At 45.5% G+C, this 14,942-nt stretch overlaps 2 protein-coding genes across 2 annotated transcripts; one reads left to right on the top strand and one right to left on the bottom strand.

Annotated features, from left to right (window-relative positions):
- The first annotated feature begins 7,163 nt into the window (after positions 1-7,163).
- LOC123181619 (putative pre-16S rRNA nuclease) lies at positions 7,164-8,678 on the top strand. Its single transcript, XM_044593927.1, has 6 exons — positions 7,164-7,496; positions 7,586-7,645; positions 7,745-7,857; positions 7,969-8,037; positions 8,172-8,223; positions 8,311-8,678. The coding sequence occupies exons 1-6, from the start codon at positions 7,164-7,166 to the stop codon at positions 8,425-8,427; spliced, it is 744 nt and encodes a 247-aa protein (XP_044449862.1). The 3' UTR covers positions 8,428-8,678.
- Positions 8,679-9,026: 348 nt separating this feature from the next.
- On the bottom strand, positions 9,027-12,302 carry LOC123181618 (putative glucuronosyltransferase PGSIP8). Its single transcript, XM_044593926.1, has 5 exons — positions 11,804-12,302; positions 10,775-11,036; positions 10,001-10,202; positions 9,761-9,908; positions 9,027-9,631 (listed from the first exon to the last, which is right to left on the bottom strand). Exons 1-5 carry the CDS (start codon positions 12,112-12,114, stop codon positions 9,088-9,090), a joined length of 1,467 nt encoding a protein of 488 aa, XP_044449861.1. The 5' UTR covers positions 12,115-12,302; the 3' UTR covers positions 9,027-9,087.
- Positions 12,303-14,942: the final 2,640 nt, after the last annotated feature.

The raw sequence follows: 14,942 nt of genomic DNA, 5'->3' as shown, positions 1-14,942 counted from the left end.
ACAACCTTATGTGTGATCCTTCCATGTAGCTTGAAAACGGGCACACATGCAAACACTAAGCATAATATCTGGCCTAGATGCACATAGATACAATAAAGAGCCAATCATGGAGCGGTATACCTTTTGATCAAAGTCAATACCATTTTCATCACTGCATAGATGGCCATTTGTGGGCATAGGGATTTTGATGCCTTTGCAATCTTGCATGCTGAATTTCCTCAATACATCCTTGAGGTATTTCTCCTGAGATATGAAGATGTCGTTGCGCTGTTGACGAATTTGAAGACCTAAGAAGAATTTCAGTTCTCCCATCATAGACATTTTATATCCCTCACTTATCATATAGGCAAATTCGTCACTGTAACGTTGGTTAGTACAACCAAAGATAATATCATCAACATATATTTGGCACACGAATAATTCATCATCATAGGTTTTGGTGAAAAGAGTTGGGTCAAGTGAACTTGATTTGAAGCCTTTCTTCATGAGGAATTCCTTCAAAGTATCATACCACGCCCGAGGAGCCTACTTGAGGCCATAGAGGGCCTTATTGAGTCTGAAGACTTTGTCAGGATGCTTTGGGTCTTCAAAACCTGGGGGTTGAGCAACATATACTTCTTCCTCAAGCTTACCATTGAGGAATGCACTTTTCACACCCATTTGATATAAGATGATATTATGATGGTTAGCATAAGCAAGCAATACGTGAATAGCCTCAAGTCTAGCAACAGGTGCAAAAGTTTCATCGAAATCAATTCCTTCAACCTGTGTGTAGCCTTGAGCTCCAAGCCGTGCCTTATTCCTCACCACAAGGCCATTTTCATCTTGCTTTTTGCGGTAGATCCATTTGGTGCCGATGATATTGTGCTTGCGAGGGTCTGGTCGCTTGACAAGTTCCCAGACATTGTTGAGCTTGAACTGATGTAATTCCTCTTGCATAGCTTGAATCCACTCAGGCTCCAGAAATGCCTCATCTACTTTGGTGGGCTCTGTGATAGAGACAAAAGCAAAGTGCCCACAAAAGTTAGACAACTGTGAAGCTTTTGAGCGTGTGAGAGGACCTGGTGCGTTGATGCCACTGATGATTTTCTCGATCTGCACTTCATTTGCAACGCGAGGATGAGCGGGTTGATGACGAAGAGTTGGCTCAGCATTTTCTTGAGAGCCATTTTCTTCAGGTGCGCCAGCTTGCTGTTCTTCACGTTCTGGAATGACTTCTTCAGCAGATTCTTCGATAGGAATGACATCCTCGGTAGCCTTGAACTTGATGGTTTCCTCAGGTGACTTTTCATCTAGCACAGGAGGTAGGTGCTCTCTTTGCGAGCCATTAGTTTCATCGAACCGCACATCTACAGTTTCAACAACCTTGTGGTGAACGGTGTTGAAGACCCTGTAGGTGTGCGAGTCCTTTCCGTAACCAAGCATAAAACCTTCATGTGCTTTCGGTGCAAACTTTGAATTGTGATGAGGATCTCTAATCCAACATTTTGCACCGAAGACTTTGAAATAACTCACATTGGGTTTCTTGTCAGTGAGGAGTTCATATGAGGTCTTTTTGAAGAATTTGTGAAGATATACCCTATTGATGATGTGGCACGTGGTATCAATTGCCTCAATCCAGAAGTGACGAGGCGTCTTGTATTCATCAAGCATAGTGCGAGCCATCTCAACAAGAGTCCTATTCTTGCGCTCCACGACGCCATTCTACTGAGGAGTATAAGGAGCAGATAATTCATGGGTAATACTAAGTTCATCAAGATAGTCATCAAGACCAGTATTCTTGAACTCGGTCCCATTGTCACTTTTGATGTGCTTGATCTTCACACCAAAGTTGGTTGAAGCCCTTGAGGAAAATCGTTTGAAGACTTCCTGCACTTCACGTTTGTAAGTGACGATATGCACCCATGTATAATGAGAATAGTCATCAACAATAACAAAGCCATATAAAGATGCTCCATTGGTGAATGAGAAATAATGATTAGGGCCAAAGAGATCCATGTGAAGCAATTCAAATGGACGAGTGGTAGTCATGATAGTCTTTGAGGGATGCTTGGCCTTGGTCATCTTTCCAGCTTCACAAGCTCCGCACAGGTGATCCTTGAGGAATTTGACATCCTATGCCAATGACATGCTTCTTCTTTGCGAGAGTGTGCAAGTTCCTCATGCCAGCATGACCAAGTCGTCGATGCCATAGCCAGCCTTCTGAAGCTTTTGCAAGTAGACATGTAGCAGGTTGTGGTCCTATAGAGAAATCGACAATATACATATCTCCTCTCCTAAAGCCTTCGAAGACTTTGGAATGGTCAGCTTCCATGATCACAACACAACGATACTTGCCAAAGATAACAACCATATCAAGATCACGAAGCATTGAGACAGACATGAGGTTGAATCCTAAGGACTCCACAAGCATGACTTTATCCATGTGTCGATCCTTTGAGATCGCAACCTTACCTAGACCCAATACCTTGCTTTTGCCTTTGTCAGCGTAGGTGATATGCTTCAGATGTGATGGAGATAAAGCAGTGTCCATCAATAAGTTCTTGTCACCAGTCATGTGATTTGTACATCCACTGTCGAGGACCCACTCAGTGGCTTTGGGTTGATCATCCTGCAGATGAATTAGTGCAACTTACGAACCCATATACTTCATCAGTGAAGAATATGACATCAAATTCATCAAGCAGTAGAACAGATATAGCAGTATGAGGACGTGAGAAATGAAAATTCATTTCTTCATGATTAGCTTGCGTCCTTTCAAGCATATTCAGGTCTCTAGTAAATTCTTCAGACGATTAAGTTCTTTTTCTTCACCACCCACATCTGGAGGGGTGGCAAAGAGTTCATCATTCTGCGAGCTCCATAAGAGAAAGGTGGCATAGACGCCAATCCACTTCGTTTCACATAAGAGGGGTTAGAGTAAGCATATGAATAAGCAGAGAAATTCTTCGAGGACTTATGAACATAATGGTTTGAAGAATAATGCACATATTCATAGCCCTTAGATCTTCCCTGCGAAACAGAAGTGTTAGCACGATGATGTTCATATGAGGACTTTGATCCATATGAGGACTTTGGTCCATATGAAGAATTTGATCTGGGGTTACTGTTCTTCACAGGTGGTTTCATGATGACATTCACTTGAAGACTTTCAAGGCATCTTTCGGGAACCCAGATTTTCGTGATATGGGGACCGTTCTTGCAGTTAGTGCCAACATATCTAGCAAATACTTCACCATTCTGATTTTTGAACAGCTTATAGTTGGAGTCAAATGACTCACCAGAAGAATATGAAGATTCACATGTAAAGCCAGATAAAGTAGATGGATCTACGGGAGGTCCTTTTGCAGCAATCCATGAGGTTTTGGGGCACTGCTCAGGTTTCCAGTAGGTCCCATCAGCATTGAGTTTCCTCTCAAAGGCAATACCCTATTTCCTAGGGTTCCTGTTGATGATCTGCTTTTTAAGCCCATCACAAAGAGCCTGATGCCCTTTGAGGCTTTTGTACATGCCTGTCACATACAATTCCTTCAGCCCTGCATTGTCAGTGATACTCGTAGCATCCTCAGATGAGGAATTTGTGATAGCAGAGACAGTTGAAGAATTGGCAGCAATAGAAGCATTTGAACTTTCAGGTGAAGAATTAGCAGATTCACGTTCAATGCATTTCAAACATGGTGGAATGAATTCTTCCTGAGTGCCACTGATCTGTTGAGCAAGCAAATCACGTTCCTTCTGAAGATCTTCATAACTCACCCTTAGCTTCTCAAGATCTTGCTTTCTTTGAAGAAATTCATAAGAAAGCTTCTCATGATCAGATAAGAGAGTGTTATGATGACTTTGAAGGTTGTCAAACTTAGACTGAATTCCTTTAAGCTTATCAGTCAAGGTTTGAGTGCGATCCATTTCTTCACCCAACATATCATCGCTCTCATCTAGCATGTTTTGAACTTTTTCCAAAGCTCTTTGTTGTTTAGTGGCAAGGGAAGCAAGTTTGGTATAGCTGGGTCCAGATTCATCACCAGATTCATCATCACTAGACTCAGATAGGTAGCATTCAGTTACCTTGGCACCTTTTGCCATAAGGCATGGTGCAGAGGATGATGGTTCTAGATCGAAAGTCATCGCATTGAGCGATTCCTTGAAATCCTCAAACCAGGAATCATGACAAGTTCGATGACCTTCATAGACCTCAGAGAGTCGGTCCCAGATAAGCTTTGCATGGCTGAGATGCATAATGTTCCTGGACTGATTTTGGGACAAACAGGAGCAGATGATGTCCTTCGCCATGAGGTTAAGTAGAGTGTACTTGCGAATATCATCAGCCTCCGCCATCTTGCATAGATCAGTAAGACCAATCTCAGTGCCGGTCCACAGTTCGCTGTTCATCACCATGAGGCGCTTCTTCATCATGGCCTTCCACTTGGGATAATCATGACCGCCAAAGATGGGGCATGTCACTTTCTTCATTCCTGCGGTCGACATAACTAAAACTCCAGGCGGTTAAACCAAAATCACATAGAAGAAGGGAGTACCTCGCTCTGATACCAATTGAAAGTGCGTTATATCGACTAGAGGGGGGTGAATAGGCAATTTTTACAAAATCTTCACCGAGGAATTTCACAGTGAGGAAATTCCTAAGTCACGAACAACTAGTAGTGGAATAAGTTCTCAGATGCAAGCATAACAGAACAGTAGCACAGTCATCATGATGAAATGAAAACAAGCACAGAGTACAGGTAGCGTAAACACAGGATAAGCAGGCTGAAAACAAACTGACTGAAGAAATTGAACTGAGTAAATAGAGAAAGTCTTCAGTCAATGTCTTCAAACAGTATCGATCAAGGACAACAACACAGTAATGAGGAAATGAAAGGGTTGATGAAATAGAACCAGTTAGCTCGGTGAAGACAGTGATTTGGTAGACCAGCTCCAATTGCTGTGACAGTTCTACGTCTGGTTGGAGCGGCTAGGTATTTAAACCTGAGGACACACAGTCCTCACTGTATTCTCCTTGAGCTAAGGTCACACAGACCTCGCCCAATCACTCGTGGTAAGTCTTCAGTTGACTTCCAAAACTTCACAAACTCGGTCACTCAGCGATCCACAGTTTCCTCTTGGATGCTCTAGACCATGACGCCTAACCGTCTGAAGGATGCACAGTCCTCAAAGGTAACAAGCATCGGATCCACACAGGAACAATCTCTTCAGTGATGCTCAATCACTTTGGGTTTGTAGGTGTTTTTGGGTTTGGGTTTTCCTCACTTGATGATTTTCGCTCAAAGTCCTCGGAGGATGGGATGCTCTCAATGACAACTGCCAGTTTCTCTCGGAGCAACCAACCAGCTAGTGGTTGTAGGGGGCGGCTATTTATAGCCTAGGGAGCAGCCCGACATGATAAGATATAAATGCCCTTCAATGATATGACCATTAGGTGGATAAGATATTTTGGGACAGCTGGCGCATAGCACAGCAACGGTCGGAAATTTGAGGTTCAAATTCCTGGGGGCTATCATGTTCCTCACTAGTATGCAATCCGGACTGGCGAATTCCTAACTCCTCAGTCAGAACAAATTTCTCAGAGATCAGAAGAACTTCGTCTCTATCACTAAAGAAATTGACTGAACTGTATGAGATTTCCAATGACTTCACTCGAAGGGATCGGTAGGTATAGGATTTTGAGATGAGAATCACTTGGAAACTTTTCCTTAGTTTTTCCTCGACCCTCTTTAACAGTATGGTATTTCCTATGACTCAAGAAAGAGAAAATGAAACTACGAAAACAAAGTCTTCACGCTTCATGTTCCTCGCATGAATATCAAGTCTTCACGGTCACACCAATTTCTTCACTTTCAAAGTCTTCAGAAAGCCAAAGTCTTCAATTGAAGACATTCATTTTTAGGGGTCGACTTTCTCTCTAAATGTCAAACTCATCATAGACTTATAGACCTGTGTACACTCACAAACGCATTAGTCCCTTAACCTATAAGTCTTCAATACACCAAAATCACTAAGGGTCACTAGATGCACTTACAACAGATACAGTCCTGATAACTTGAGATTGGTTGCTCAATACCTATAACAGCATCAGGACCAATTTTCTTCCATGCATCACACAACAACTTGTCCTCTTTGGTAGTGTAATTTGCTCGCATCAACAAAACCCTCATCTTCCATGTCACGAAGGTGCTCTTCTTGCAGTGCAGATTCTTGAGACGGAACTTCTACTGATGGAAATAAAAATTCATCATCCACACTACATACGTCAAATCTGAACAGAAGACATGCACATCACATCAAAAATTGCACACAAAGTGAAAAGGCACATGAAAATCAAAGAAAAACATAAAACGATTTTTTACCTCTTGGTCATTTCAGTGAACACATTGGGGATGCTGGCGGTTGTGACGACGGGTGACGTCTGTCCGTCGTTATGCGGCAGTGGGAGCGGTGGCCAAATGGGCCCTAGGCGGTGTTAGAGGAGTTGGGGCGTGGTGGGAGGGATCGCCGATGGGCAGGCCTTCGGTGTAGTTGCCTTCTTCTTCGTGTGGGTTGCAACCCTGGCCAATGGATCTCGCGGTGGCCTCTTCCCAGCCAGCTTCTTCGCTTGCAGGGAAGCCTTGGCGTGGTCCTACAATGCTTCGCCGGCGGCCACGGCGGTGGTTGGTGGCGGTCCAAGTCCTATAAAGCGGACGGCCTTCGGCTCCTCGGCACCGGCGGCGGGAAGCACGGGAGGGGCGACTGCTGGGACGATGGTCATGGCGGGGAGGCTGCAGGTGGCGGCAGTCGAGTCGAGGATTCCTTCCATGGCATCCGATGGTCGTCGGTGGTCGCGGCGGAAAATTGCAGATCAGGCGGTTGGCGTTCCCACAGTTGTGGTTTTCGTCTTTTGTCTTGTGCTTGTTAGACCTAAATATATCACTCCTGTAGCAATTTTTTGGTCTGCTATTGGAGCTGTTTTTTACCCACGGGCTATGGACAAATGGTGAACCAAGCAAAGTCTAGCTCAAGTTGTGCAGTTTGTATGCCTTGATCGTGCTACGCTGGGCCGCCGAGCAAAGTGAGCCAACGTTAACGGGCCCAGGTGACTGACAGGCTCAGCGAAGGTTACTTGGATCAATAAAGCCCATAAGGGCCCTTATCCAACCAAATCCAGCCACAAAATGGCAGGGGGTCTCTATCGCACTGCCCGTCTACGCGGGTTCGCCATGGCAACCGCGAAGCCAGTGGCGCCGGTGCCGCTCCCACGGGCCGCCGCCTACCCGCGAATTCTTCCACTGCGCCTACCGCGGCGCCAAAGGGCAGGAATTTCGAGGGCCTCGCCTCCTCCCGCCACCTGCAGCGGGGACGCCGGAGGCGAGCTTCCTGCCAGGCTCCAGCCGAACGCGCGCCGGCCGCTCTGGCACGGCGGCGGGTTCAGCCTTGGCGTGGACCTGGGCGCCGCACGCACAGGGCTCGCCGTCGGCCGTGGCATCACCCAGCCCCGTCCCCTCACCGTACGCGCCCTCACACTCGAAATCTACCACTACGCTTTGCTCCGTTCGGTTTATTTGGGGTCTGAAGATGGGTTAGTGGATTCCGTCAGGTTCTGAAGCTGCGGGGCCAGAAGCTGGAGCTGATGCTGCTCGATGTAGCTCAACAGCAGGTAGAAATTCATTCATTTATGTTGTTCTCTTCTCTGTGCCCTGAGTCTGCCAGGCATTTCAATTGCGCGTGAATTTGCTGCTCCTGCTCCGTTTCGCAGGAGGCGGGCGAGCTGATCATCGGGCTGCCGGTCTCGGCCGACGGTAGAGAGACGCCGCAGTCCAACAAAGTGCGGAGCGTCGTCGGAAGGCTTGCTGTCCAAGCGGCCGACAGGTGCGTGCGCTGGCGTTGCCTGGTCTTCTGAGTTAGGCTTGTTGCAGTGTTCTTCACTTCAGTCTAGTAGAGGGGGTTCAGTGTCTCAGTGTGTTTGTTTGAACAGCGCAGGGGCCTGAGGGTTTATCTGCAGGATGAACATGGAACATCAGTGGACGCCCTCCATTACATGATCTCAAGGTAGGCCGTCTACCCTGTCATGGATGGCAAGTTTGCTACTGCCTGTCATAAACTTTACTCCGAAAACCACCAAAAAAACAAGTTGCATAAATCTCACTAGGAAGCTGTCTCGGTCTACAACTCATGTTCTTCAGGGGTGTTAAGAAGTCTGCCCGTGACGACAAATCTGATGCGTATGCTGCTGTGGTACATATCATTCTGGCCTATTCATACTTTTTACCGGCTTTTGTGTGTCCCAACTTCCAACTTGACTATAGTTTACTTTGGCTGTAGATGATTCTGGATAGATACTTCTCGTCATCAGGTCAAGGCGCTCAGATTGTTCTTCCTAGGCAACAGGAACTGCAGGACAAATTAATCGCAAAACCAAGGCAAGATGCTGAAATTTAGGAATGGGTGTCCACCATTTCCAACTTTAGACAAGACACTGCCTACTGCTAGTAGAATTTAACCATTGTGTTCTGTTAGAGAGGGCTTTACATCCTGAACATATAATACGATCAGCTAACTTCAATTGACTATGCAATCTCATCTTTAGCTCTCTTATGGATTCTGTATCTACACTTCGTTTTCGAGATACATATGTACCTGATTCATAGATCTCTAGATTAACGTTATGATGAACCGTCTACATTTTGATAGCTTTCAACCGTTCGGTATCGAGTCCCCAAGTCCACGAGACTCTCTTTTCCAGAAAAATGAAAAGAAAAGCTTTCAGTTAAATCAACTATATGCATATTTCCATTCGCGGAGACAGGAAATAACTTGCTGAAACATAGTTTGAACCGTCTGCAATGAATATGCCCTTTTTTAGTTAATTTACAACAGTTCCCATTCCCCCCTGGATGCAATGAACATGCCCTTTTTTAGTTAAGTTCAGTACAACTGATCTATCTTTTCTGTATCTGCATTTAAATATTAGTTGCTCAGGCAATGTTTCAAAGTTACTTCTGATACAAAGCAGATTGCTGGAGACAAAACAGTCAGAATGAATCAAGAATCAGCTGTCCATATGATCATGATGAAGCATATCAAACCTTTACAAAAGAATCAGTACAGTTTGCTAAATTCAGTCTCAGGTGCTGGATCACCAAGCCGGGGGAAGTGCAGATCCCTCTCAAGCATTGTTTGCAACGAGTCCATCACCCTCACGATGGATGCCCACAGGAATGGTGCAGAGCAAAATGCATAGGCGACGACTACCAGAATCCTCGCGATACCGTCATGGTACCATGGGAATGCCATGACAAATAGCATTCCAACAATCCCAAGCCATGCAGTGAGCACAGCAAGCGGTGGGAGCAGGAATGCATTGATCACAGCCGTTGAGAAGGCGAGGACACCAAACAGGTACATGGACCAACCCATGATTGGATGAACTGTGCATGGGATTACAAAGAACGGGATCGTATATGCAGCCACCATGGCCACAATCCCGGCCAGCTTGATTAGCCACTGCACCAGGACACCTTGTTTCTCAGGTCGCCGATTATAGCACAGTTTTGTCATCTGTGGCCTTGCCAATCTGGTGAGGGCTATGATCGCTGTGTACATTAGCAGCTCCATGAGGACCACAGGAATTTCAGCAGCATAACTGTCAAATGTGGACCAGGGAAGGAATGTTAGCAGGCAGAAATTAAATGCGCAGAATGCATGCCACATATGATTTCTTTTCTATTTGCTCAAGTATATATTGTGGTCGTAAATTGTTGCTTTCACTCACCCAAGATCATCCCAGCGTTGCTTGTGCCAGGAAAGGCCCAGTGGCAAGATTGGCCAGGACCACCAGTACCAGGGTTTAAACCAAGGGGCACTGGGGAATGTGATCACGCTGTTAGGCCCGCATGGAACATGCCAATGGAGTTTAAGATCTGCAATATTTCAGTAAAATGTCGGTAATTATCTTTGGAGGCAACAAACATACGAAGGTTAGAGAATGGAGCTGAAGCGCAGAGATGCTCACAGTAGTATGATGCGTCCATCTGATAGCCAAGAGGAAGGCGATATGTTCCGTTGAGTTTGGTGCCATTTTCAGGAGGGTGGAACAATGGTTTGTCCAACAAGTCTGGGAAGCAGCCGACTAGGAAGCCTTGGTCTGCACCGTCAGAGTTGTCACGACCAATCTCCAGGTCATGAAGCATGCCATTAAACACATCCATAGAAGGCTGTATATATTGGATAAAAACATCAACATCAGATACTTTTTAAAGACAACTGTTATCTGCGTAAAAGATATCTTGAGGTGCATTAGCTATGATCAATGCAATGGTGTTGCTCACTGCATACCTTCCGATCTGAAACTATATAGACGACTATTTGAGAGAAATCTTCTGGCTATGTGCTTGTGGTGGTTTAGTGGAGCTATCATGCCAACCATGCACATGTGATTGTTGGTGAGTCAATCCAAAGACCATCTATTAATAGTTGCTCAACTGGCTTAATTTAGGTAGCAATATGGCTCAATTTAGGAACTGAATGTGCCAAAAGGAACTGCACTATAATCAGCATACTAAAGGATACCATCTAATTAAACACAGATCGTCACATGATCAACTCAACAGGCCCATAACATTTCAAGCAGAAGAAGAGTTTGACGTTTGGTACAGGGGGTACAATTGCAAGGTACTCCCTCTGTAAACAAATAGAAGAGCGTTTAGATCACTAATTTAGTGATCTAAAACGCTGTTATATTTCTTTACGGAGGGAGCACAAACCATAAGAAGAACTGGGACAATACCTGGAGCACGAAAAGGCCAGTGTGGAAGTAGCATGGATTGATGAAAACAGCACAGAACTGGCCGCACTGGAAGAGCTCATCGGTGTTCTGGAGGAAGATGTTGTCGGAGTCGATCATGATGACACGCTCGTAGTCGACCAAGCTCCATGCGTAGAGCTTGTTCAGTGTCAGCTTAAACCTCCTGTTCATTCCTCCAAGGTTGCCCTCGTAAGGATTCTTCAGGTTCTCGACAACCACCACCCTCATGCCATCCTCCTCCCTCCTGTTTCCGTTCACCACCATCACAAATGTCATATTTCAATTCATACTGGGAACGGAATGAATATATTTGTTCGCGTTGCATTTTATAAACGAATTAGCGATTATCGGGGCGGAGTCATGGTTCAAAGTTCAAACCAATCATTTCGGCTTTGACCATATCCAAAACATATATTCTGCACTCAATTTTATTAGGAGGAAGGAAAGTTGACCACTCTAACTGGAAACCAACTGATTTCTTATAAGAGAAGCCACCAAACAAATACTCGTCAAACCTCATAGTAGCATGTACTCACGTTAAACAGCATATTCCTTGAGGGAAATAAAGAACTAATGACAAGAACATTCACTTACTGAGCAGACTGAGCATGCACTGAATATCCCTTGTGGTAAACAGCACGGAGACTATGTAAAAAACAGCATGGAGACTAGATAAAAAAATACTCCAGAACCTTCCTATAGTACTATAATCGTATCTGCAGGTGCCCAGGACTCGCCCCCGCAAAACCATCGCGCGGACGAGTTACTTCCCAAAAACAACCCCCTCGTCTTCGCCTTCGTCCCCACTCCCCACCAACACAAGGAAAGAAACGCTTGCCATTGTCAAAAAAGAAAAGGAAAGAAACGCTTGCATATAATTTAATACTAAAAATTAATTGCAACGCGTCAGCAATGGAGCTCCAATCCGTTTCTGCTCGCGGTCAACTGCGTCCAAACGGAAGCAAAGCGGCGGAAGAGGCCAAGGGAGGGAGGGGGCGGGCGCGCACTCACATTGCGCGGACCCAGTCGAGGGGCACGTCGGAGGAGGCGATGAGGACACGGTCGGCGTCGGCGCCGACCCTGGAGAGGGAGCGCATCATCACGCGCACCGCCACGTAGAACTCGTAGTCCCGCGGCGTCCCCATGTACATCATCGCCGCGTACGCGTGCCGGTGGTGGCTTCCTCGCCCCTCGCCCTGCCGCACGGCCACACCCCTCTGCCCGCGCTCCTCCGCCGCCGACGCGATGACCAGCAACAAAATCGCCACCGCCACCGCCACCGCCGCCGCGAGACGCCGCGACGCAGCCGGCGGCCGCCCCATCGCCCGCCGAGCGCGCGTGAACTCCCCGATCAACAAGCTGGCAGCGCCGCCGCGTGCGTGGGCGACGCTTGGAACGGCAGCGCAGCGGAGATGCTCGTCTCGGGAATTCCTTCGTCTTTAATGCTTCTAGAGTAGACTTCCAGTTGGCAGAAGCAGAGGAAGGAAGAGAGAGGGGGGAAGAGAGTACAGGAGCGGAAACGGGCCGGTGGTGTTTATTTATGTGCTCTCCCCCGGCCCGGTCGCAATTCTCGCCTCGTTCTCGTGCGTAGTTTCGCAATAGGCTCGTGGCTTGGCGTGGTGGCACGGGCCAGGTGTGCAGCTGGCATGTGGGGCGCGAGCACGGCGGGGCCCATGCTGCAGCAGGGGGTGCCGGGCGTGCGACCCGTGGTGGACTGCTAAAGTGGAAGAAGGTCACGCGCCTCTGCTTTCTCTCGCGAACGCTTCCTAGTCGTACCTTTTTTTTTTTTTTGTAGCTAGTGTAGCTGCGACCTGTGACCGTGAAAACTGAAACGTGATGTAAAAGCTTCGGCTTGGTCGACAGGGGAGAAAACGTGAAGTAAAGACGGAGGAGGAGACGCGGTTGGTTGGTGGAGAGGTGGCCGTAGGGGATGGACGACTCGGATGGACCCGTTCTACGGGCTCAAAACGCTGGGATTGATTGCAGTAGCAGGGGTGTTGAAAGTAACTCTTCCCAAACTACTGCTGGCAGTGGCTGGTCTAGAGCATTTAATAAATGATAATAAATAAATGTCTTTAAAAATACTCTCTTTGTTTTTATTTACTCAGCATATTACCTTTGTCTAAAGTTAAACTTTATAAACTTTGATCAAGCTTGTAGAAAAAATATCATCATATACACCACCAAAGCAAATATCATTAGATTCGTCATTGAACATGTTTTCATGTCATATAGATTTGTTAGGTTGGTTGTAATGGGAAGCATATACTAATATATGATACTAAATCCGTAGTGCATAATATCATAAGTAATACTTCCTCCGTCCCAAAATTCTTGTCCTAGATTTGTCTAGATACGGATGTATCTAACGTAACTAGATACATCCGTATTTAGACAAATCTAAGACAAGAATTTTGGGACGGAGGGAGTATTATTTATTGTCATATCATGCATGATACATAGTAGCATATAATTTATTATGATACGATATCATAATATGATACTAATTGACATACATGATACTACTTATAATACTCCCACTACGACCAGCCTTATTGTAAATGTTCATGTTGTTTTCTATAAACTTGGACAAACTTTATAAAGTTTGACTTCAGCCAAAACTATTATGCGGAGTAAATAAAAACAGAGGGAGTACTGCGCAATACAGAAGAAGTAGAATACTCCCTCCGTCTCGGTGCATAAGGCATGCGCGTAGTTCTAGGTCGTCAATTTAACTAGCTAAATGAGTATTATATGTAATAAAAAATTAGAAATATATTTTTATATGAGTCCAATAATATGCTTTTGAAGACATATAACCTAGTTTTACGAGTCAAATCGATGATCTAAAACTATGCGGATGTCCATCCCCATGCATCGAGGCGGAGGGAATAATATATCTAGTACATTACTACACCCTCCGGTTCTTTTTAGTCTCCATATAATATTTTTCTGAAGTTAAACTTCATAAAGTTTGACCAACTTTATAAACAATCAACACTGACAATATGAAATCAATATCATTTGATGCGTCGTGAATTTAATTTTCATATTGTATAATTTTAGTATTGTTGATGTTCATATTTTTTCATATAAATACGGTCAGATTTTATGACGTTTGACTTTCAAACAAATTTTATACGTGGAGTAAAAAGGACCAGAGGGAGTATTTATATATCCCTTTAAACCGGAAGTGAGGGGGTACTAACTTAGAGCATCTACAACGGGGCCACCCAAATCCTCCCCGTACGCCCGGGAGAACAGCCCGATCACTGTGCAAACAGAAGAGAGAAAGAAAAAAGGCAGCCAACCCCCACCCCACTTTGTCCCCATTTGACCCGGTTGTCCGCAAATTCTCATATCCATATCAAATATGGGGAGAGATAAGAGGATGTCCGGGCAGCCCTCCACGTAGGATGTGGCCCACCCAAACCACCTTTTCTCTTTCTTTTCGCTCTCTCTCTCTCCTCATCCCTACAAATCACATGCATTTGACCGGACAATTTGAGAAGGATATACAGGACATGGTTGCATGTATGCACAAATGGAGGCTGAAAACGTACTAAATGAGACCACTATGATACTTGATGACCTGCAAGTGCATGGGGCTATGTAGCAATTTCGTAGTGAGGTTTTGTCGATCCCGCACGAAGCGAGAAAGGAAGGTGCTCCATTCCCCGCAGTCGTGTTGTCACTTGCGCAACTATGCTCACATCCGAACCGGAGTTTGAAAATAGTTCACTTAAGTTGGTTGCCAGAGAAAGCAGCAAAAGAGAGAATTGAACTAAGTACTAGAGAAAACGGAAAATAAATACTAAACTAAACAGAGAAAATAAACTACGGAGAAATGTGTGATGTTTTAGATGACGAGATCGCTGACGTCTAGGCACGCTCTTGTTCGGCCCCGGCGCGGGATGGAGTTAAGCTTTTTCGATTGTGCCATGTTGTGGCTAAGTCGGTACGTGTATTATAGTATACGGCAATATACAAATGGTGGACGGTCCCTCACATAACATTGTCTCTCAAGACACACCATGTCGAGACAACTCAATCGTCCTACTTCCTGTCCCATACCTGTGGCGGCTAATGAAAGACATTGAGGTCACAAAGACAGGTGCGAAGGCAATACGTTCTATGGACAACCGTGACT

The sequence above is a fragment of the Triticum aestivum genome, chromosome 1D, assembly GCF_018294505.1.
Source record: "Triticum aestivum cultivar Chinese Spring chromosome 1D, IWGSC CS RefSeq v2.1, whole genome shotgun sequence".
NCBI classification, from domain to species: domain Eukaryota; kingdom Viridiplantae; phylum Streptophyta; class Magnoliopsida; order Poales; family Poaceae; genus Triticum; species Triticum aestivum.
The sequence above is the reverse complement of the archived record's forward strand: the minus strand, read 5'-3'. Positions and strand labels throughout refer to the sequence as shown.